This window comes from Thamnophis sirtalis, unplaced genomic scaffold (genome assembly GCF_051295495.1).
Source record: "Thamnophis sirtalis isolate CommonGarterSnake01/CBP01778 unplaced genomic scaffold, rThaSir2_p1.2 scaffold_1, whole genome shotgun sequence".
NCBI lineage: Eukaryota > Metazoa > Chordata > Lepidosauria > Squamata > Natricidae > Thamnophis > Thamnophis sirtalis.
In genome coordinates, this window is record NW_028261381.1 from 163,516,003 (window position 1) to 163,539,613 (window position 23,611).

At 44.4% G+C, this 23,611-nt stretch overlaps 1 protein-coding gene and 2 non-coding genes across 3 annotated transcripts in view; 1 reads left to right on the plus strand and 2 right to left on the minus strand.

Annotated features, from left to right (window-relative positions):
• MED16 (mediator complex subunit 16) overlaps positions 1 to 16,570 on the minus strand; it is a 33,123-nt gene extending 16,553 nt beyond the window's left edge. Inside the window, exons 1-8 of the mRNA XM_087702420.1 lie at positions 16,446 to 16,570; positions 12,351 to 12,522; positions 9,614 to 9,721; positions 7,498 to 7,667; positions 5,517 to 5,948; positions 4,070 to 4,175; positions 1,836 to 1,991; positions 129 to 340 (exon numbers count right to left, since the gene is read on the minus strand). Coding sequence (XP_087558546.1) covers positions 129 to 340; positions 1,836 to 1,991; positions 4,070 to 4,175; positions 5,517 to 5,948; positions 7,498 to 7,667; positions 9,614 to 9,721; positions 12,351 to 12,486 — 1,320 coding nt within the window. The 5' untranslated portion in view covers positions 12,487 to 12,522; positions 16,446 to 16,570. The remainder of the gene's footprint in view (positions 1 to 128; positions 341 to 1,835; positions 1,992 to 4,069; positions 4,176 to 5,516; positions 5,949 to 7,497; positions 7,668 to 9,613; positions 9,722 to 12,350; positions 12,523 to 16,445) is intronic.
• Positions 16,571 to 16,941: 371 nt separating this feature from the next.
• LOC148049814 (U6 spliceosomal RNA) lies at positions 16,942 to 17,048 on the plus strand. Its single transcript, XR_015695297.1, has one exon. It is a non-coding gene; the product is annotated as a U6 spliceosomal RNA (small nuclear RNA).
• Positions 17,049 to 21,296: 4,248 nt separating this feature from the next.
• Positions 21,297 to 21,403, minus strand: LOC148049815 (U6 spliceosomal RNA). The gene has a single exon (XR_015695300.1). It is a non-coding gene; the product is annotated as a U6 spliceosomal RNA (small nuclear RNA).
• Between the last annotated feature and the right edge of the window lie 2,208 nt (positions 21,404 to 23,611).

Here is a 23,611-nt window from a genome sequence, read left to right on the forward strand (position 1 = left end):
TGCCAGTTGCCAGCTGCTCGAATTTTGGTGATGTCCCCATGGGGATCCTGCAATGGTTGCGTGAAAATTGGTTGTTAAGTCACTGCTTTAAATACTATGGGGATCTTACTCTGTAGCCCCAAGTGTACCTTTCCGTGGCTATCGACCCCAACTAAGGCCAGCGAAGTCCAAGACATCTGCATCGCTTTGAAGTAGATCAGAGGGCCCGACGTTCTCTGCCGTTTGATGGTCTGGTCATCCACCGGGCGCTGCGAGCTGGAGCCATAAAACACCGCCATGGTTTGCAAGGAGAGACGGTTGATGATGTGGACGCTGCCATCGTGGAAAGCAAGCGCCAGGCCTGGAACAGAGGTGGGGTAAATTGCAGAGGGATTTTAAAAATGGTTTACTGAAAGAAGAAGTAGGGCTGCATTCCTTTTGGACTATTCTAGTATTTTATCCCTGAGCAAGCCAAACCAAACATCACTGTTGGGAGACACTTCTGCTCACAATATAGTATCAGCGGCAAATTACTAATTTGGTAAGCTGCTAAATAAAGTTCTAATTAGGATCTGAAAAAGATGCATCTATGATTCCCAAGATTTGATATCCCACTTTTAGGCATTTATACTTTTCTTAGGAGAGCCAGTTTGGTGTACAGGTAGTTCTCAACTTAGGACTGGTCTCTTAGTGACCTTTTGAAATTCTGATGGAGCCATCTGGGTGTTATTTACAACCTAGATTTGAAGTTCCATTGATCACTCCTTTGTGGCCCAGAACAGGAAGTAGGGAGTTCAGCTTTGAAATTGGCATGGGGGAACCTTGGAACTTTCCAAGAATGGATCACATTAGCTATAGCATTTAGACTTATATACTGTTCCATAGTGCTTGAAAGCAGCTGCCTCCAACCTTTCTGGCTCGGCAGAACAGTAGAGGTGGCACAGCAGGGCGAGGGGGTGGTTTCACGTGTGCGCTCAGCCATAACTTCCGTGGCCCGGTTCAGAATAGGCCATGGATCAGGGGTTTGGGACTCCTGTTTTAATGCACTCCGAGCACTTTACAAAGTCAGCCTATTGCCCCCAACAATTTGGGTCCTCATTTTAGCAACCTCAGAGGGAGTTAACCTTGAGCCCGTCAGCATCAAACTCCTGGGCTGTGAGCAGAATTGGTCTGTAATACTGCATTATAACGACTGCATCACCACAGCACTAGATTTTTGACTATCTGATGTAGGAAGTAAGCACCCACCCCTCCTAGAAGAATGAAATATTTTAGGAAATATTAAAAAGGCAGAATATTATATTTCCCATAAAAGAAAAATAGAAATCTTAAGGGAGACAGAGATTCTGAGATTCAGCTCCCTGCCCCCAGCAGATATCTGTTGCCCATTGAGAAGGACGGGGCCAGCCTTTCTACAAAACCAAAGACCTTCAGCTCCAGGGTGATGGGATTTAAGACATGACCCTCCAGGACATAATAGGATTATCTAGCGGCAGGGCTCACTGCATTGCAAAATCACCTGGGGACATTGCATCACCCTCCAGGCTTCAATCAAACTTGATTCAGACATACATGACCCCACGGGAGTCTGACTACAGCCAATAGAATATATTTCTTGCACAAGAACAGAAAGCTCAAGGGCCAGGCTCAAGATAGGGTATAAATACCTCTCATTCTCCACTCCATGTGCTCAGCTGCCCAGGACCACAAACCTATGTGGTTCTGCTTTATCAACAAACCATCTTTCCAATCAGCCTCCATGTTTCCAGTGTCTTTCTCCCCGCTTGGAACTGAACCAGATGGATATTTCTTGCAACACTGGTAAGACTACATATCCAAGAAAAAACTTTCCTCACCTAAACCCGGGTAGAACTTGGTGTCACTTGCTACCTTCAGATCGGTGCTGGTCAAAGAAATTGGCAGTTTGGGTAACGCCACAGCAGAAACTCGGTCCAGGTCATTAGTGGCTGAAAGGATCCGCCATTTCAAGATCATCGGCGGCTTGTCCCCAACTTAGAAATAAAGAGGAAGAGGATAATGAAAAGTGCTGCAAAAAAGCATTTGGTAATGGAACGTCTGGTTCCACCACAAAACCGCGTTCGACTAAAGGGCGCTCGACGAAACCGCGTAGCTGACGTCATCACAGCGCGACAACAGTGTGGAGAAAAAAGCACGCTGTAAACGCTAAACCTAAAATTAACCCCTAAACCTAAACCTAACCCCCCTAAACCTAATCCTAAACCTAACCCTAAACCTAACCCTTAACCTAACCCTAACCCTAACCCTAACCCTAAACCTAATCCTAACCCTTAACCTAACCCTAAACCTAAACCTAATCCTAACCCTTAACCTAACCCTAAACCTAACCCTAAACCTAACCCTAAACCTAACCCTTACCTTAACTTGAATCGGCTTGCTTTCAAAGCGCTATTTAAAGCACCCTTCTTTCTCCGCGCTCGCTGTTGTCGCCCTGTTGATGACATCAGCGACGCGGTTTAATCGGGCGCGCTTTAGTCGCGCGCGGTTTTGTCGTGCCACGGGAACGTCCTTCCTTTACTTTATTGTCATTGTACGTATGTCCACAGTATACACATACAACAAAATTCACATAACAGAGATCAGGCCCAACACACATAACAATCCCCAAACACACCCCCACCCACCAAAAAATTTCCCACCCCTAAACCACCCAAGAATCCACACAACAGACCAAGTAGTACTGTCCAATAGCTCACTGACGGTGGCCCTTTAGTTCATTCCTTTCTGCTTAGCACAATCAGATTACTGTAATACTCACACTTTCTAGAGGTGTTTGGGACTGCAATTCCCAGAATTCTGAGCAGCAGGGATATTGAGAATTCTTTGGGTGTGCTGGCTGCTCAGAATTCAGGGAACTGTAGTCCTGAAATTTGTGGAGAGGCCTGGTGTGGAAGAGACTGTGTGAGTTTATTATGTCACCTTGTACCACAAGATGAGCGCCATATAAATTTGGTAAATAAACAACTTTGCATCCAGAAAAGCAAACTGAACTAAGTTGCACATATAAAACTAGTTTTCTTGTATTCCTAAGACATCACAGCTGAAGGAATATTGCATGGTATGAAAATCTATGCATTTTACACACAGGTCGCCTATGATTTCTTTTTTCAAAATGATACTAGAACCTGTTTCAAATTAATCAAATGTATTGTTTCTAAGCGAAAGGAGCAGAAATTCAGCTTCGAATTTGCCAGGTCAAGATGTACCAATTTAATGGTTTCTCGCCTAGGGAAGAATCAAAAGAATCTCATTTCCAGAGGGAAATGGCTGTGATGAGAATCTGTTGCCAGGTAATTTCCTGTGTAAAGGCAACAATTAAATATCAACTGTGAGTTTGATTGCTCTCAGTTAGAAAAATTGCTCCTGCTGAGCTGTGATGAGGGAGATGAATAGAAGGAAAGCTGGAAAGAAAAGAGCAATTTTTTTATTGGCAACACAAACCATCCATGAAAAACAAAGAAGTAACTCCTATGGGAGAAGCAGAATTCTGGTTTTGCCTTAGGCATGAAAGCTGGCTGGGTGACTCTGGGCCAATCCCCAGGAGACTGTGAGTTCTAGTCCCACCTTAGGCACGAAAGCTGGTTAGGTGACTTTGGGCCAATCCCCAGGAGACTGTGAGTTCTAGTCCCGCCTTAGGCACGAAAGCTGGTTAGGTGACTTTGGGCCAATCCCCAGGAGACTGTGAGTTCTAGTCCCGCCTTAGGCACGAAAGCTGGTTGGGTGACTTTGGGCCAATCCCTGGGAAACTGTGAGTTCTAGTCCCGCCTTAAGCACGAAAGCTGGTTGGGTGACTTTGGGCCAATCCCCAGGAGACTGTGAGTTCTAGTCCTGCCTTAGGCATGAAAGCTGGTTGGGTGATCCCTACAAGATTTTGTCCTGATCCCGCAAGATTCTGCCTATGCCTTTTCTGCCTCATTGCTTGGGCTAGAATTGCAGTTCACAGATTTCAAACTCCCCAATCTGACCATTCAGGAATCCAGGATGACTTCAACCTAATGAGAAGAAGAAGCTATGTTCTGCTGAATTCTTTCCACACTGCTACCTGACTCACCTGTGGGAGAAATCTGCTGGAAAATGTTGTTAACTGGCAGTCCTTCTTTCCGGAGTGACCAGCACTCCACAATGCTATTGTTCTGACTGGAGGCACACAGCAGCATCTGGAGAAGGAGGGAAGGCCAGGTAGAACAATGTTAGCAACCTTACCAACTTTAAGATGTGTGGACTTCAGTTCCCAGAATTCCCAGCCATCATGCTGAGGTTGATAAAACCGGAGTAGTATATACTTCCAGAGGCACGGAGAATAAACACCTGGGAAGATCCCACTGGATCAAGGGAAGCGGACTCGGGTCCAATCTCGTTTCCCATGGTTGTGCTCTAGGATAGGAGTGAAAAACTGACCCAAATGCAGTCCATTTCTCACTAGTTTCAGAGTTCACTGGAAACTCCTCCCCCCATTTGTTCATGGTGCATCTAGATCAGGGGTGTCAAATTTGTGGCCCGCAGGCCGGATGCATCACAGGCTGGCCACACCCACACCTGGTTTAGCAAAAGGGGGAAAAAGTTGTGATATGTCATGTGACGACGCTGTGATGACTCAAGTTTTACATCCCTGATCTAGATGAACAATGTTTCTGAAACTTGGCACTTTTAAGATATGTGAACTTCAACTGCCAGCATGCTGACTGGCTGGGGAATTCTGGAAATTGAAGTCCACACATGTTAAAGTCTCCAAACCTGATAAACATTGTTCTGGAATGCCCAGTGTCAGATCTAGCAGCTATTTAAAATTCAAAATAATTACAGGAAGACAGAGATTGTGGTGAGAAGACAGCATCTGAGCTGAGGTGGCGCAGTGGTTAGAGTGCAGTACTGCAGACCACTTCAGCTGACTGCTAACTGCAGTTCGGCGGTTCAAATCTCACCGGCTCAGGGTTGACTCAGCCTTCCATCCTTCCGAGGTGGGTAAAATGAGGACCCAGACTGTGGGGGCAATAATGCTGACTTTGTAAACCGCTTAGAGAGGGCTGAAAGCCCTATGAAGCGGTATATAAGTCGAACTGCTATTGCTATTGCTATCTAGATAGACAGACAGACAGACAGACAGACAGACAGCAATAGCAATAATACTTAAACTTATATACCGCTTCATAGTGCTTTACGGCTCTCTCTAAGTGGTTTACAGAGTCAGTCTATTTCCCCCAACACTCTGGGGCCTCATTTTACCCACCTCGGAAGGATGGAAGGCTGAGTCAACCCTGAGCCGGTGAGATTTGAACCGCCGAACTGCAGTAACTGGTAGTAAGTGCAAGACTGCTATCACATCCTTCCACGTGGACCAACTCTGTGGACTAACAAGATCCACTCCTTCCATGTTTCTGCATTGGGTTCTCCAGGTTCTTCACTATCTGATCTGTCTTCAACTGACTAATCTAGATATGGCCAAGTAGCTAGAAGGAAGAGGCAGCTAGGACTGGAGAAGGAAACCCCAAGGAACTCACCTGTTCAGACATGTCCCGAGCTAGAAATTTCAAGTGGGTGATTGCAGGATATTTGTCTTTCCGAGCTGGGTCAGTGGTGCAGCGCATGAACAAGGAGGGGAGGATCTCGGTGTCAATCTTACACTTCTCGTTCACCACACTGACGCAGACTTTGTAGAACTGGACTGGAGAGGCACTGCTCCCATCTGACGTGGCCACCACAATGTTGCCTCCACCGGTGAAAGCAATATCAGCCAAGGCCACTCGGCAGCGCAGGCGGCAAAGGCTCTCTGTGGAGGTCAGCACTTGTCCGTTGGGCTTCAGCAGTGAGACGGTGACCAGCCCGCTGATGGTTACTGCGATCCAGCCCTCCATAGGTTTCCCCCCAAAGAGAGTCAACGATGGGGAGAATTTGACCCGGGAGAATTTCTCACCAAAATTGGATGCTCCAGACTAAGGGCAGAAGGAAACAGAAGATATTTAGGAGAGAGTCGATTATCAAGAGTTAAGTTAAGGTAGTCCTTAACTTACAACCATTCATTTAAGTGACCGTTCAAAGATACAATGGCACTGAAAAAAGTGACTTGTCATTTTTCACACAAGCGTTGCAGCATTGACTTTGTTTGCAGGAAGCTGGCAGAGAAGGTTGTAAATGGCAATCTGTTGTGGCCCGCCAGTGGCAACAGAGTTGGACAGTGAGAATGTTGGGGATGAGCATGGGCCAGTCCTGGTGTGAAGTTTCCAAAGGATGACCTAATTAATTTACGAGCCTCGAGACAAAGTTCAAAAGAAATCCATTTGTTAGGATCAACATTTTGGCATGTTCTTCTGTGGAGCCGAAACTGATTTCCGCTTAATTGCATTTGAACTTTACCCCTGTATCTCCTCCCTTCTGTTTGTGTCATAAATCACATTCACCAACAAGATGTTACGGCTGGCTATGAACATGTATATTTCATAAACTAGCTGTAGCAATATGAGACCTGACTCTGGCCAAAGGTATGCATGGGATTCTACTCCCTTTTCTATGTCGACTTGATAATAGTCATGGAAACACTTTAAATGTTGACACCTGGAGGCTGGGGAAGGCTCAGACGAAGGCTCTGCGTCAGAGGCAGAGATGGGGCCAAGGCCATCTGGCAGTGATCAGGTGCCTATGGAGCTAGACAGCAGTGAGGCAGAGGAACAGCCGGAGCCTGTTCCCAGTGTGCACATGCGCAGAGCTGCCAGAAAAAAAGAACAATTCAGAAATCAGAGTAGACTTGGGAATAAAGTCACAGGTGGAAGGTGATTGGCCCCTCCCATAGGACATAAAAGAGAAAGGGGAGTGGACTTTGCAGGAGACAATCGTTCGTTCAGGAGTGTGAAGATCTGTCCGTGAATCTCAGAGACTCTGTGCCCAGTCTTTCCTTGCACTGCACCTCATTTGGAAAATATTTACATGGCAGCTTTCCAAGATAGATAAGGTCTGTAGTCATAAATATTCCTTTGAAAGACTGTTTGCCAGTCCTTGCTGAATGTGAATGAGAGGAATTCACCTTCATTTAATAAAAGGGGTTTTGTCGGGACAAGGAAACAATTCGTTCGTTCGGTTGTTAGATTCGTTTCAGGAGTGTGAAGATCTGTCCGTGAATCTCAAAGATTCTGTGCCCAGTCTTTCCTTGCACAGCACCTAATTTAGAAAATATTTACATGACAACTTTCCAAGATAGATAAGGTCTGTAGTCATAAATATTCCTTTGAAAGACTGTTTGCCAGGCCTTGCTGAATGTGAATGAGAGAAATTCACCTTCATTTAATAAAAGGGGTTTTGTCGGGACAAGGGGTCTGCTTGTGCTTTCTGGGGAAGCCTAGGTCAGAACACAATCAAGTGATTGCAGCTCACTGCAATTACAAACCAGGCACCCAAGTCATGAGAGCCAGAACTTTGAACTGTCACTGAACGAATGGATATAAGATGAGAACTACCTGCAGAATAGCAACCCTTAATTCATCTAATTACCTTCTCCACATGCAAAGCCAGTTTCACCCCATTGTGCAGCCAGGAAAGGGCCACTACTGGGTCTCCTTCCACTTCACTGCCCACCTCGCTCTCCCAGCTGTTGGCCAGGTGGTCCATCATGCTCCAACATTTGACGTTCCCATCAGCGTCAGCAGAGAGAAGTCTGGATCCTGCAGCCAAAGGGGAAAAAAAATGAAGTCAGAATACAAATCAAGGGAAAGACAGGTCCATTCTCTGGGAGTCAAATGGAATTACCATATTTTTCAGAGTATAAGACGCACCAAGATTTTGAAGAGGCAAATTAAAAAAAAAGATTTTGCACTCTGCAGGTCTCCCAAAAACGGTGCATTTTTCGTCAAAAAAATGATATGCATAGCCTTTAGGAGGCTTGTAGAGTGCTCCTGGGGGCTGTGGGGGCCAAAATGAGAAAGAAGCGGCCCATTTTCTGTCAAAAAAGGTTATGTATAGTCTTTAGAAGGCTTATAGAGTGCTTCTGAGGGCTGGGAGGGGGACAGAAACGAGCAAAAAATGGCCTGTTTTTCACTCATTTTTGCTGTCCCCAGCCCCCAGGAGCACTCTGGAAGCCTCCTAAAAGCTATGCGTGGCCATTTTTGCAAATGGGGTGGGGTTTGGGGAGGCAAAAAAAAATGCTGTATTCAGTGTCTGACACCCCCAGATTTTCACCCTCTTTTTTGAGGGAAAAAAGGTGCTTATACTCCGAAAAATACGGCAACTGATCTCACTTATTTGAATGTTGTCTTAAAGATAAAAGTTTCTTTCATGAAATTTTTGATTTAGGGGATATCACGAAAGAGACAACACAAGGATTAGTGAAATGTTATTTTAGGTTATATCACCATAGTTTATAATAACAGAATCTTGAAAGGCTGCCAGTTTCCTTGCATGCTCTTATACCAAACAGTAGGGTAGGGTTACTTTGAGTCTCCTTCTCACGTCCTCTTCTCCCTCCCAGGATTGAATTGTCATTTATAATCTCTTAATGATCCTTGTATTCCTTCATCAAGGTCAATTTCATGCTCCTAGCCCTGTGGTCATCTTGGCAACAAGCCACGCATGATTTGTCCATGCTTTCTTTTAGGATATTTTGTGAATAGTCTACAGTCGTGAAGTTTGCTGGTGGTTTCTCATTGAAATAGCTTCAATGGAATCAGTTAAGGTCAGCTGGGTATGTAACAGGGGTGGGTTTCAGGCGGTTCGCGGTGGTCCCCGCGAACCGGTTGGTCGACGAACCCGGAAGTAAGTAACTTCCGGGAACACCGAAGGGTCCACCCGCCCGCCTGAGTTTCTTACCCGGTTTTGACGAGTTCTGCGCCTCCACGCATGCGCAGGACGCATACAGCACCTGCGCGATCCTCCAGGAGCAGCTGGAGCATCGCACAGATGCTAGTACGCATGCGTGCACTGCGCGCGTGCACAAGGACGCCGCCGGCCCCGTTCCAACCGAACCGGTTGGAACGGGGCGAGAAACCCACCCCTGGTATCTAATAATATAAACCACCTATCAATTGTGAACTGAACCTGGCCACAGCCATCTTTCTGTTCCTCAGTTGCCACACAGAAGGGAAAGGGGGGAAGGAGGTTGGAATGCATTACTAGGCACAACAAAGAGCTTTCTTCTGAGAACCAAGATCATCTCTACCGGCAACTGATAAGGTTGCGGAATGAGTGCCTGAAGAGCCTGCCAAATAACCCAATTGACCAAAATGACCTATGACCCTTATTTCCTAGTTTCATTATACTGAAAGTGTGGGAAAGATTTAGAATTGGTTTTCCCTTCCACTGGGCTGATATGATGTACTCAATAAAGAGGACCTTTGGGAAGAAGCCAAGTCTTGGGTTTGTTAGTTGGGAGCCTTGACACCATACTTCCCCATCCTGCACTCTCTTCAATAAATCTGGAAAGTACCAGCCTGAAGAAATGGATCTTTAATATCCATTTCATCAACTCAATGACACTTCAGGTGTTTCTGGAAAAACTTAAGATTTTCCCAGGCAACCCATTGGCGGAAACACTTTTTTATTTGCAAGTGCCACGAAATGAACTCAAGGTCTTCAGGTCAAACAGGTGCACCAAGCTACAGTTGCCTTTCTTTACCTGACTGATCCCATTCCAAGCAGGTGATTATTTCAATGTGTCCAGAATTGATGGAGTGGACGTCCCACGGGTGTTCTGTGTCAAGGATGTGGATCATGTGTGTGAGGTCTGAGGAAGGAAAGGAAAGAAAAAAAAGTGACATAGATAAGTGTCAACCCTGAAGCTGACCTGACCAAAGCCATTTTGAAGCTTCAATGTTTCCACACTGGAGCTGAGGGATAGTGAAGGGGGAATACAGATAGCTGGAGTTTGTAGCCAAAACAAAATACTTTCTCCTGAGAACCAAGGACATTCTCACACCTGGTCAGAGAGAGGAGGAGTGACATTATCAGGCAACCGGAAGCCACCTTGATTGGACCATGTGACTGATTGTTTGGGGAAGGGGAAAAACTTTTACTTTTAATTCAGTGAAAACGGTGGGAACCTTCAGAGTCGGTTTTCACCAGAACTATGCCAATATGATATACCCAATAAAACTATTCTTTGAAGAATCTACTTGCCTCGGAGTTTTGTTTGCTATGGGTGTATTACTTGGAACCTGACAGGTGGATGAGAAAGCAGTAGAGGAGAGAAAATATTATTTAGAATTAACACTGCAGCTGCTTGGAGATCAGGTACAATACAATAGCAGAGTTGGAAAGGACCTTGGAAGTCTTCTAGTCCAATCCCCTGCCTAGGAAGGAAACCCTATATCATTTCAGACAGATGGCTATCCAACATCTTCTTAAAGACTTCCAGAGTTGGGGCATTCACAACTTCTGGAGGCAAGCTGTTCCACTGATTAATTGTTCTGTCAGGAAATTTCTCCTCAGTTCTAAGTTGTTTCTCTCCTTGATTAGTTTCCACCCATTGCTTCTTGTCCTACCCTAGCCGAGGTGGCGCAGTGGTTAAATGCAGCACTGCAGGCTACTTCAGCTGACTGCAGTTCTGCAGTTCAAATCTCACCGGCTCAGGGTTGACTCAGCCTTCCATCCTTCCGAGGTGGGTAAAATGAGGACCCGGATTGTTGTTGGAGGCAATATGCTGACTTTGTAAACCATTTAGAGCGGGCTGAAAGCCCTATGAAGCGGTATATAAGTCTAACTGCTATTGCTATTGCTACCCTCAGGGGCTTTGGAGAATAGTTTAACCTCCTTTGTGGCAACCCCTGAGATATTGGAAGACTGCTATCATGTCTCCCCTAGTCCTTCTTTCTATTAAACTAGACATACCCAGTTCCTGCAACTGTTCTTCATATTTTAGTCTCTGGCTGATCGGGAGAGAATGGGGATTTTGCAGTAACCTTCCTCTGCTATGCCCACCAAGCTACACCATGCCCACAGAACCAGTAGTAAAAAAAATGAATCCCACCACTAGGGCAGAGCCCTATGTTTGGTACAAGATTATCCATTTCTTCATATTCTCTTATTTATTTATACCCCACCTTTATTATTTTTATAAATAAATCAGAACATACCGAATAGACCTTCCTCCTGGTTGTTAGCAACATTTATTTATTTGTATCCCACCTTTAGTTTTTATAAATAACTCAAGGAGGCATATAATACTTCCTCCTCCTCCTCCTAGCTTCCCTACAACAACAACCCCTGTGAGGTGGGTTCGGCTCAAGGCTGAGATTCAGCCAGTTCGAGCGAACCGGATGTTAATTTTAATCTGGTATGCCGAAACAGTAGTTACAAGGACCGGCTCACCCCACTCACCCTACCCCATCCAGGAGTCTCCACGTGGCCCGTTTTGGATGGCAGGTAAGTGTAGGGCCCACACAGAGGCTCCGGGAGGGTGAAAAACAGGCCTCCCGGAAGTTCCAGAAGTCTGGAAACGGGTCCGTTTCCTCTGGAGCCTGGGGGATTCTGTTTTCGCCCTCCTGGAGGCTCGAGGAATGCCTCTGGAGCCTGGGGAGGGCGGATACACACACACACCCCGCCACCATGGTGCAGGAAGCCAACTAGGCCACGTCCCCGTGGCCACAGCCACCCAGCAACCAGGCAGAGAACTGGTTGCTAAAAATTTTCAATCCCACCCCTGGTTGGGCTGAGAGAGTGACTGGCACAAAGTCACCCAGCTGGCTTTCATGCCGAAAGTGGGACTACAACTCCCAATCTCCTGGTGTTTAGCCCAAAGTCATCCAGTCAGTTTTCGCATGTAAGGATGTCTCCTTCATGGTATTGGACCTGGGTACTTGAGAGACCGCCTGCTGCCAATTACCTCCAATAGACCGATCAGATCCCACAGATTAGGCCTCCTCCGAATTCCATCCGCCGGCCAATGCCGACTGGCGACTACCCGGAGGAGAGCCTTCTCTGTGGCTGCTCCGACCCTCTGGAACAAGCTCCCCATGGAGATTCGAACCCTCACCACCTTCCAGGCCTTCCGCAAAGCCCTTAAAACCTGGCTATTCCGACAGGCCTGGGGCTAAAGAGCTTCTGCCCCCCTCCTCGAATGGTATGGTTGTTGTGTGTTTTAAATTGTGTACTGTTACGTTTGTCTTTTTATCCCCTGTCTGTACCCCTTTCTCTGACTGAATTGTGAGCCGCCCTGAGTCCCCTTCAGGGAAAAGGGCGGCATATAAATCTAATAAATCCAATCCAATCCTGGTTTCAAGATTGGTGCCTTAAATATTAGATCAAACTGGTTAAAAATCTTAAAATAATGTTAAAATATTAAAACCATTTCAGTAACTATCTTCATATTCCGGGATGCATTAAGAGTAATGTCAATGGCAAAGAAGCCAACATACCTTTTTCCTCCTCATTTTTGAGATCTGTGGTGAAAGCAATCAAGTTGCGACAAGACCAGGCACAGACCAGTGAAATGGATGGGCAATGGTTGCTCTTTGGCCGCTTCTCCCACTCAGAGATATAGGCCAGATCCATTGTATCTTCCTCAGTTTAATAGCTGGGAACTGCTACCTAGAAGAAAATTGCAACTGGAAGCTGCTGTAACCATTACAAAGAAGAAGAAAAAACAAAACCAGCTTGAAGAGTGTTCGAAGACTCCAATTAGTCCAGAATGCAGCCGCACGAGCAATTGTGGGTGCACCAAGGTACACCCACGTTACACCTATCCTCCGCGAGCTGCACTGGCTACTTATTAGTCTCCGAATCTGCTTCAAGGTGCTGGTCGCTACCTATAAAGCCCTACATGGCATCGGACCTGGGTACCTGAGAGACCGCCTCCTGCCGATTACCTCTCTCAGACCAATTAGATCTCACAGGTTAGGTCTCCTCCGGATTCCATCTGCCAGCCAATGTCGGCTGGCGACTCCCCGGGGGGAGATCCTTCTCTGTTGCAGCTCCGGCCCTCTGGAACGAGCTCCCTGTTGAGATCCGGATCCTTACTACCCTCCCGGCCTTCCGCAAAGCCACCAAGTCCTGGCTGTTCCAGCAGGCTGGAGGGGCTGAGAAGCATCTACCTCCACAGAAATTGTGAATGTTGGTTTTGTTTTTAATATGTTGTCTTTGTCTCATTTCACCCTTTCCCTTGCCTTTTGTGAGCCGCCCGGAGTCCTCCGGGAGTGGGCAGCATACAAGACAAATAAATAATAAAAATAATAATAAAAAGCTGATCAACCAAAGGGAATCACACAGCAGCCATCCCCTGCTTCACTTCTTAAAATAGGCTGCTTGCAATATTTTGTCCAAAGTTTGGACAAAAGGTAAGGGGAAGCAGTAAGTGTCTGCAAGGCAGAAGAAGGAACATTAACACACAGACAAGACAGCAGGCATTTTCCCACTCTTCACTATATTAATTCCATCAGATGCCCACCACAATCCAAACAAATCGTGTGTTGCTGGAAGAGAGTTGGACTTTTTTCCAAGTACGATCAATTGGAATGAGTCTCCTTTTAATTCAGTTTCTTTCTAAATCAAAGACAAAGGACCTGTATGTGAACTAAAGTCACATTTCCCCCTTTTTAACTTTGCCTCCATTTACCTTTTTTTAAAAAAAATTATCCAGATACGTTTACAAAGGCAGCCACAAAGTCCTCTGCTTTTGTCAAAAGGAGAAAAGCATCACCCTGCTGTCACAGTGCAAGCTCCATCTTTTCATATGTGCATGTGAAACAATGATGCACATCCATAAGGAGCCAAACTGATGTCGCTCCCAACACTCGTGTGATTTGCCTCCAACACCTGCCTTCCCTCTCAAACTCCACACCCCCCCCGGCACTCCCCACACCCCGAAAGACACCTCTGAATTGCTGGATCACATCTGGCTGGCCCTAATGGTAGATGTAGCTGAAAAAGTTGAAAGCAACCCGTTATCTCATCTTTTAAACCCCAGAAACCTTAAGTGAGTTTTAAAAGGAATGTAAGGTTTCAAATCAATTTGACGGACCGGTTGGATTGACTGAAACAATGATGGGGAAAAAATAGTGCTACTCAGCCAGCCTACTGATATTTTTTAAGGCTTTTGAAATCCGTAGCCATCTGGAAGTGCTATGCCAGTGATGGCTAACCTTTTAGTCACCATGTGCCAAAAGCGTGTCCGTGTGTGATAGTGTGCACTCACATGCAAGAACCCATAATGCAATGCATGCATGATCCCCCCGTGTGCCCTGCCCCTCTGTGCACCCTGTCCAGTGTGCATGCATGCACGACTCTCCATGCTCCCCCTGCATATGCGTGCATCCTGCCCCCTGCATGTGCCCTGCCGCCCATGCATGCATGACCCCCTGTGCATGCCCCCGCCCGCGCATGCTGGCAGAGACCCAAAACCAGCTGGCCGGTGGGAGGCACGCATACGTGTGTGGTGGAACTGAGCTAGGGAAATGGCTCGCGTGTCTGCAGAGAGGGCCCTGCATGCCACCTGTGGCACATGTGCCGTAGATTCGCGGTGCTATGCGATTTTATGTTCATGCTACGTAAGAATATGTCAGGTAGCTGTCAATATTGGTAAAATGAATCTTGCTTCTCTTTGGAATTCTTGGTGCCTTCTTGAGTTTGGTTGTTTGCCACAGTCATTTCATTACATCCAACATCTGTAAGAAAACATCCAAGCTCAGAGAGCACCAAAGATTCCACACTTCCACCCTGATCTACAAATATTTTCTTCTATTGTTACTTTGTTGACATTTGATTTGAATGCCATTAATGGTTTTAAATGGCATTTATCACAACCAGGTATATGTTTTAGCTATAAATGTTCATACCAACAAGAGTCAGAAAGGGCTAATTAGGCAATCAAAACTAGCCCTAGCATCAAATTAAAGCACTCCCTGCTCAACCTTTTGCCTGAGCGCATCCCATGACAAGATCCCACCATGTCTCTGGCTTTAGTTGTCAAAATGTGCTTCATGTTAGGAAGTTCTTCCAGTGGAGAGAGTGAGAAAAGATCTTGATCTTTGTCATTGTCATTGTAACTTTCCTCCAAGTACTTAAAAAGCATTATCATTTCCCTTCCTTAGTCTCTTCTCTTCTCTTTAACTGCCTCTTCTCCCAGTTAAATATATCTGATTTCCTCAATCTCTCCTCATGAAGGCCTTGTTTCCAATTCCCTAATTATACCTGCACTTTTTACAATGTTGACAATCTCTCTGGGTTTTTAAAAAGGGGATGCTTGGAACCAAACACTCAAGGTGGCGTCTGAGTTATGCTGTATATCATGGAAACGGCTTTTCCTATAATTTGGGACCTGTACTTCTATCAATGCAGCCCAAAACTGCATTTCACCCTTTTTTCAAATATGTTGCACTGCTGAAGCATATTCAATTTAAGATCAGTGACAATTCCAAAAATCTTTTCAGATGCATCGCTTCTAAATCAGGTACCCACTATCTCACAGCTGGGGAATTCTGGGATTTGAAGTTGACAGATCTCAATGTCACTAGATTTGAGAAACACCAGTCTAGATGTTTGCAGCCTAGATATGATGGTCTTAAACATGGCAGATCTTCCCTACTTCTGTTCACTCAAGTCATTCATGAAAATATTAATGGGTACCAGTTCCAGGAACAAACTTGTAGCTCCCCATTGAATGCCTTATTATTCCAGGTTTATCCCAATTTGATTTTTAAAACATAATGACTATTCTGTCCATTCTGTGAAGGGCAGTTAGACTCAACAGTGACTTGATGGTGCATAATCAACCAATCACTCTTTGACTATGGTTTTGAAGGCATCTGTGCTTTTCCCTTAATAGATCACACATTGATTTAAGTTGCCAATACAAGTAGATCTCGACTTACGACTACAACTGAGCCCAACATTTGTTAAGTGAGACGTTTGTTAAGTGTATTTTGTCCCATTTTATCACTTTCTTACCATGGTTGTTAAGTGAATCACCGCAGTTGATAAGTTAGTAATCTGGTTGTTAAGTGACTCCGGCTTCCCCATTGACTTTGCTTGTCAGAAGGTCACAAGAGGGGAATCACACGACTTTGGGACACATCAACGGTCATAAATATGAACCAGTTGCCAAGCATCTGAATTTGGATCACATGATCATGGGGACGCTGGAAAGGCACTTTGAAAAACGGTCATCAGTCATTTTTTTCAGTGCCATAAGCGGTCACTAAACGAACTGCTGTAAGTCGAGATCTGCCTGTAAAAACTTGTCAAATGCTTGCTAAACTCAAGTTGTATTAAATTCAAAGCATCCCACAAGCTACCAAAACCAGTAATCACTGCTCTGTATCCAGTATAATGGCTCTAAAAGATTAATGCCTCAACAAACGATGGAAGGGAGGAAATTACTCTGGAAGTACAAGCTCCGCAGCAAAAATATCCTCCGATAATAGCTTTAAAATGTCGAGATTTTTAGCATTCTTTCTTACTTCTGCTGCCCCCCCCCGTTCTTCCCAAAATGAACTCTCCCATATCCCCCTACTTACCTCAACCATCCATGCGGTCCAGCCCCCATGCGCATGCGCCAAAACATGGGCTTTTCTCTTTAACGCTGTCTTATGAAGTGCCTGATATTCATGTGAAATAAAATCTTTGAAAAGTTCACCCCAGAGAAAAATTTAATCTTCCCAAGCCTCTTTTGCTGCGAAAACTCAAATCCCCGTTTGTTTCCGGGGTTCTTAATAAGGATGAGCACCTCTGATCTTAATTCCTACCCAAACCTTCCGCGATGATACCCAGAGGGTGTGTATTTGCATACGTCCCTTCCCATCATGCACCCCGAGGAAAAAGTAATCGGATAATCTATTGAAAACATTTTTTATTTATTTTAGTACTACTATTTTAAAAAGAAACAGAGGGCTACGAAGATCCTATATGAATGTAAAAAATAACAAATATATTTGCACGTTACAGTATCTCACCATAACAATACAATTACATTGACAAAAACCCTTATATACTGTACAAGGCAGAGTTACATTTGTGCTCGCTTCGGCAGCACATATACTAAAATTGGAACGATACAGAGAAGATTAGCATGGCCCCTGCGCAAGGATGACACGCAAATTCGTGAAGCGTTCCATATTTTGCTTTGCTCCAAAATAACAATTTATTTGCAATCAATCAGTTCTTAGTCTCTCTTCTGTAAATTCCTTTTCTACCCAGCCTCTTTATGGCTCAGCCTTGATAGATCCATTTATAGAAAACGTTTGTTACTCTTTCATCTTTGAACATCACAGAGAATGGAGCTTCTGTTATGATTATGCTTTATTAATGCAATATGAGTCTTTTAAAAACATGGTAAATATAATACGAATGCTATAATTTATATAAATATATAAGTGATTCTAATTTTTATTTCTGTCCTAAACAGAGTTAAGATTACATCTTCCAAGCAGGAGAATTTTTCCTATGTTTGTTATGCGACAAAAAGGTCCGGGAAATATTCACCATAATGGTACTTATAATAAGCATAATGATGGTGTGACAACATTATTTTATTCCAACAGTTTTAAATATATTTTAATTTTTAAAACTTCAGATGTGATGCAGTTTTTCTAATTTATGGGAAAATATCCACAGACCCTTCATATCCCGGACATAAACTGTTTCAATTTCTCCCCTCAGGATGCCGCTATAGGACATTGCTTACCAAAACAACTAGACATGAAGACCCTGTAAGAAGTTATCACCCAGTCCTCTCCTAGAAAAATGAAATATCCTAGGAAATATTGAAAAGGCAGAATATTTCTCTGGATGTGAAAAGAAAGAAATATGTTTTAAAAAACAGAATAGCTGCCTGTAACTTCCTGCCCATCCCCACTTTGTCAATGGGCCATTAAGAAGGCCAAGCTAGTCCACTTTACATAATAAAGACTTCTCCACTGCAGCCCCAGGGGGGATGGGAGTAAAGGCATGATAATATTGCCCCTTTATTCAACTGACCACATAGCATCTGAGAACTCAACTAGACCTAGATTCAAAACACAGCCCAGAGAGTTGCCCCTGCATGGCCCTATGGGAGTCTGACAACCAATCAGAATACATTGCTTACACAGGAACAGGAAACAGAGAGGTGGGACTGAACAGAGTATAAAAAGCCTAGCAAGCCCCTCCCTCAGGCCTTCTCCACCAACATTGAAGCATGTGATCACCTTTTCTGTTCAGGACTCAAGCCATGTGGTCCTGTCCACCAATAAACCATCTTTCCAAGCAGCCTCCATGTCTCCAGTGTCTTTTTCCCCACTTGGAGCCGAACCCAGAAGGACATTTCTTTCATCAACCCAAAGGTGCTTTTAAAAAAAAGGCACTGAACTTCGTTTTTCCTTGAAGACATTTTGCTTCTCATCCAGAAAGCTTCTCCACTTCAGTTCCCACATCTAAGGATGCCTAAGGATATCTAACTACGTAGTAGGGCTGTATTACCTTTTATATCCTTCTCATCTTTCCTATTACCTGCTCCTATGGATGTAATCTTATGATTTATGATTTATCACTTTATTGCTTGTATGTACACTGAGAGCTTATGCACCGGAAACAAATTCCTTGTGTGTCCAATCACACTTGGCCAATAAAGAATATTATATATTCTATTATAAATACACAATAAGAATAGCATTAGAAATATTATTGGTTTATCTATATCTATCTATATCTATATCTATATATCTATATCTATATCTATATCTATATCTATCTATCATCTATCTATCTATCTATCTATCTATCTATCTATCTATCTATCTATCATCTATAAAAAGCAAATACCACTCACTCATCACAAAATCTCTAGAACCGTAAAGCCTACAAACTTGAAATTTGGCACATATGTTCCCCTTGGCTTCAAAGACGCAAGATACGAAAGGATTTTTCAAAATGACCATCAGATCATTAGTATTTCTTATACAGTAATTAACACGCTCTAATGCTAAGGAGTTCTACTTCCCCTCCCCACCTGAAAAGAACTGTTCCAACTGCCAGTTGCCTCACCTTCAATAGTTCAAACTGGCAGATGTTCCACTCCTTCACTCAGGAGCAGTCTGGGGCTCCTTACAGTACTAAATGTCGGTACCTCACCAAAATGTCTGTATCTTCCAGTTATGGAACTGCTTCCGGACTCAAGGCGGTGGGAGCGATATTCCTTTATATGTTTCAATCGCCAACCACCACTGAGCCAATTTCTCCCGCACAGCCTGATCACCAGTAACGTGCAGTGAGGTTCACTGCCGATGAGGCAAGCCGGCAGGATTTTGCCTCCCCCCCCCCCAGCAGGAATAGTGTGCGTGCACGCGCCATCCACCCCCCTCACCCCAGTTACACCTGAGGAGAGGGGGGAAAGCCAAGCAGAGCCCCCCCTTCCCACTCAAAGCCCCCTTAAAGCAGAGAACAAGCCCGCTCTATGGCGGACAGGCGCGCTGGGACTTTTAAGTGGCGGCATGCCTTCCGGGCTGGCCATTCCCGCTGAATACACTTTAAAGTGCCAGCGTGCCACCCGGCCACAAACCAGGACATGTTTTGCTGTATGGCGGGCCGAGGTGGCATGCACTTTAAAGTGCCGGCATGCCTTCCGGGCCAGCCATTCCCACTGAATGGCTGGCCCGGAAGGCATGCCGGCACTTTAAAGTGCCAGCGCGCCTGTCCACCATAGAGCGGGCTTGTTCTCTGCTTTAAGGGGCTTTGAGTGGGAAGAGGGGGCTCTGCTTGGCTTTCCCCCCTCTCCTCAAGTGCAGCTGGGGTGAGGGGGCTGGATGGCGCGTGCGCGCGCACTATTCTGGCTGATGGGGGTGAGGCGAAATCCTGCCCGCTTGCCTCACCTGTAGTGAACCTCACCGCACGTCACTGGTGCCTTGTGATGAGATAGGTAAAGGGCTAATATTATCATGCCTTAATCCCATCAGGAGCTGAATAGGGAAATATTTATGTAGAAAAGACTGGCCCAGGCTTTTTTAATGGCCCATTGACAAAGGTGGGGGTTATTAAGAGTGAGTCTGCGTCCTGCCTAAAAACATGTCTCTCCATTTCTGATCCAGGGAAATATAATATTCTGCCTTTTCAATATTTCCCAGGATATTTCATTTTTCTAGGAGAGGGGTAACTTCCTACATTACAATTACATTTTTCAATCTTTGAAACTTTACCTCATTTCTAAATAAACAGTGGCCTTTTGAGTGCATATCAGGGAAACCCCCAGAGACTTTTTATATGCAACTCCATCTTGTATTCACTATATAAATAGCCTACCTTTGAATTTGTAAATAGAGCACAGGTAGCCCTCGACTTACAAACCACAGTTGACGCCAAACCTTGTTGCTAAGTGAGACAGTGTTTAAGGGAATTTTGCCCCATTTTGTGACCTTTCTTGCCATTGTTGGTAAGTGAATCACTGCAGTTGTTAAGTTAGTATTACAGTCATTAAGTGAATCTGGCTTTCCCATTGACTGTGCTTGTCAGAAGGTCACAAAAGGTCATATGACCCAGGACACTGCAACCGTCATAAATATGAGTCAGTTGCCATGCGTCCAAATTTTGATCACGTGACCATGCTGCAAGGGTTGTAAGTGTGAAAAATGGTCACGTCACCTCTTTCAGTGCCATTATAATTTTGGTCACTACGCAAATTGTTGTAAGCCGAGGACTATCTTGAATCGTTTCATATTAGCTCATTGAGAATTTAATTGTGATGGGCTTTTTAATATTTCTGCCATATGGTAAATAAACAAATTTCTAAACAGATTCTAGGTCAGTGTTTCTCAACCTTGGCCACTTGAAGATGTCTGGACTTCAACTCCCAGAATTCCCCAGCCAGCATTTGCTGGCTGGGGAATTCTGGGAGTTGAAGTCCAGACATCTTCAAGTAGCCAAGGTTGAGAAACACTGTTCTAGGTGTACATTTAAAAATTAGATATCAGTCATAGACAAAATATACCCATAATAATACAGCGACATTAAAATGCACAGAAGATGAAGGAGGGGCAATTTCTTTCATTGAAAGAAAGGGATAGTTTTTGAAACCAACTTAATTAATTAATCAATCGTTGGGTAATACCTCCAAATGTATTCACTCTTTCAATGCCTTTTTACTGTTCTAAAAAATTAATACTCAATAATTTCATGAACCAAACAGCGATTTTTTCCAAATGCTTCTCAGGTCTGTCAGAAATGGTGTAAGGGTCTCCTGCTTGGGCAGGGGGTAGGACTAGATGACCTACAAAGTTCCTTCCAACTCTGTTAATCTGTATCTGGATCTATAACCCCTTTGGATTCACCCCTTGTGATTTTTGTAAAAAAGTATTTTAGTGTAGGCAAACGAGGCTGCAGAGAGAGGTGTGTTCCAGTTGCAAAATATGGAACGCTTCACGAATTTGCGTGTCATCCTTGCGCAGGGGCCATGCTAATCTTCTCTGTATCGTTCCAATTTTAGTATATGTGCTGCCGAAGCAAGCACAAACTATGGCTTGCCTTAAGGAGTATTTAAAGGTTATTCCTCCAGTTTTTCTAAAGTTATGGTGATTAATGCCACAAGTAGGATCGGGTTTTTTTTTCTTTCTGTATTTCATATTCGAAACATTTCTTCTCATTCGAGCATATTGCTTTTCAAACAATGAATCTACGCCTATTTTTAATTAATTTTAAAAATGACAGGCTTTATGGAGTTCCCCCAGTGCATGATGGGAGGTGCCTATGCAAATAACGCCATGCTTATATATGCTTATCTCCCCCGCCCGCCCGCCCCTTTTCCCCTTTTATTTCTTTTCTTCAACTATTTTTCTCGTGCATTCCTGATTCCCCCCCCCCCCAAACACTTTGGAAAAAGTACTGAATATAGCAAAAGAAAAAGCTGTGAAATGTAACCTATCTGCGAGCACATACTGCCTTTCAAATACCCAGCTGCTGCTGTTCTGAAGGCCAGACAAGGAATAATGGATGGAAACGGACCAAGGAAAGATTCAACCTAGAAACAAGGAGGGACTTGCTGACAGAACAATCAACCAATGGAACAGAAGTTGCCTTCGGAAGTTCTGGGAGCTTCATCACTTGAGACTTTCAAGAAGAGATTGGACTGCCGTTTGTCAGAAATGGTGTAAGCAGGGTCTCCTGCTTGGGTGGAGGGTTGGACTAGATGACCTATAAGGTCCCTTCCAACTCTGTTAATCTGTTAAATCTGTTCTTTACACACGAGGAGGGGGTCTGGCAAGGCAGAGTTTGCTCTGCGTGCAGATTTACACCTTCCGTGCCTTGTTTCTATAGACGAATCTGCATGTTGCCCCCATTGCAATGCCCATAAAAATCCCCCAACCCTTCTAGTGCATTCCACCCGAAGGTCCCTAAACAGAGGCAGCCCCCCCCCATCCGCTCCCCTCATTGTTTGGCTGACTCCCCCCAGCCTTCCCGCTGCATCAGATTACAGCTCCTTCCCATCGCTCCAAGTTCCATATTTTGGCTGGGAATCATGAACAGTGGAGTCCCTCCTGCTCTGGGCATTATAGAACAGGTATTCCCTCGGGGATCATGATGTTAGGGAGGAGATTCTATATGTCATCTTTCCGATGAAGCAAACCAATGAAAATAGTCATCTGATTAAACTTTCCCCACCCAAAATGAATAATGGTAATGTAATTGCCCAGGTACGTTTACATAGAATAGAATTCTTTTATTGGCCAAGTGTGATTGGACACACAAAAGAATTTGTCTTTGACGCCTATGCTCTCAGTGTTCATAAAGAAAAATAAAATAGATACATTCATTAAGAATTATAAGATAAAAGACTTAGTGATAGTCATATATTAGGATGTTTCTCAACCTCAGCAACTTTTTAAGATTTTAAGGAACCAGGAGCACCACTCAGGTGACCCTGAGGACCCAGGTAAATCTCCAAGTGGCCTCAACGACTCTCTAAAAGGATGCAAATGACCAGCTGTCTGCAAGGAATATAAATCTTTCCATTCCCCACTATCCTGTCAGTGTCTTTATGGAGATTTTCAGTCATCCAAGTCATAGTTGTCCCAAAGGTGATTTTTTTTTCAAGAGGCAACTGGACTTTCTGGTTTTTCTTTGAAGACGTTTCGCTTCTCATCCAAGAAGCTTCTTCGGCTCTGACTGGATGGTGGGGAATGGAAGGATTTATACTCCTTGTATAAAGAAAACATCCTGCAGAAAGCACCGCTCCAACTCCTCAATGAAAGACCCAGGGAGTATAAACCCTTCCATTCCCCACTATCCAGTCAGAGCCAAAGAAGCTTCTTGGATGAAAAGTGAAACGTCTTCAAAAGAAAAAAAAAAGTCCAGTTGCCTCCTGGGGAAAAAAAAGCACCTTTGAGACAACTTTTTAAGATGCCTGGATTTCAATTTGCACATCTGCAGGGTTAACTGAATAGATTAGATTAGAATAGAATAAAATAGAATAAGAATAGAGCATAGCATGGCATAGCATAGCCAAGCATAGCATAGCCAAGCATAGCATGGCATAGCATAGCATAGCATAGCATAGAATAACAGAGTTGGAAGGGACCTTGGAGGTCTTCTAGTCCAACCCCAGGCTTAGGCAGGAAACCCTACACTACTTCAGACAAATAGTTATCCAACATCTTCTTTAAAAACTTCCAGTGTCCTTTTTCTTCACCTTCTGCATTGCACTGCCTGCACGCGAGGTAAC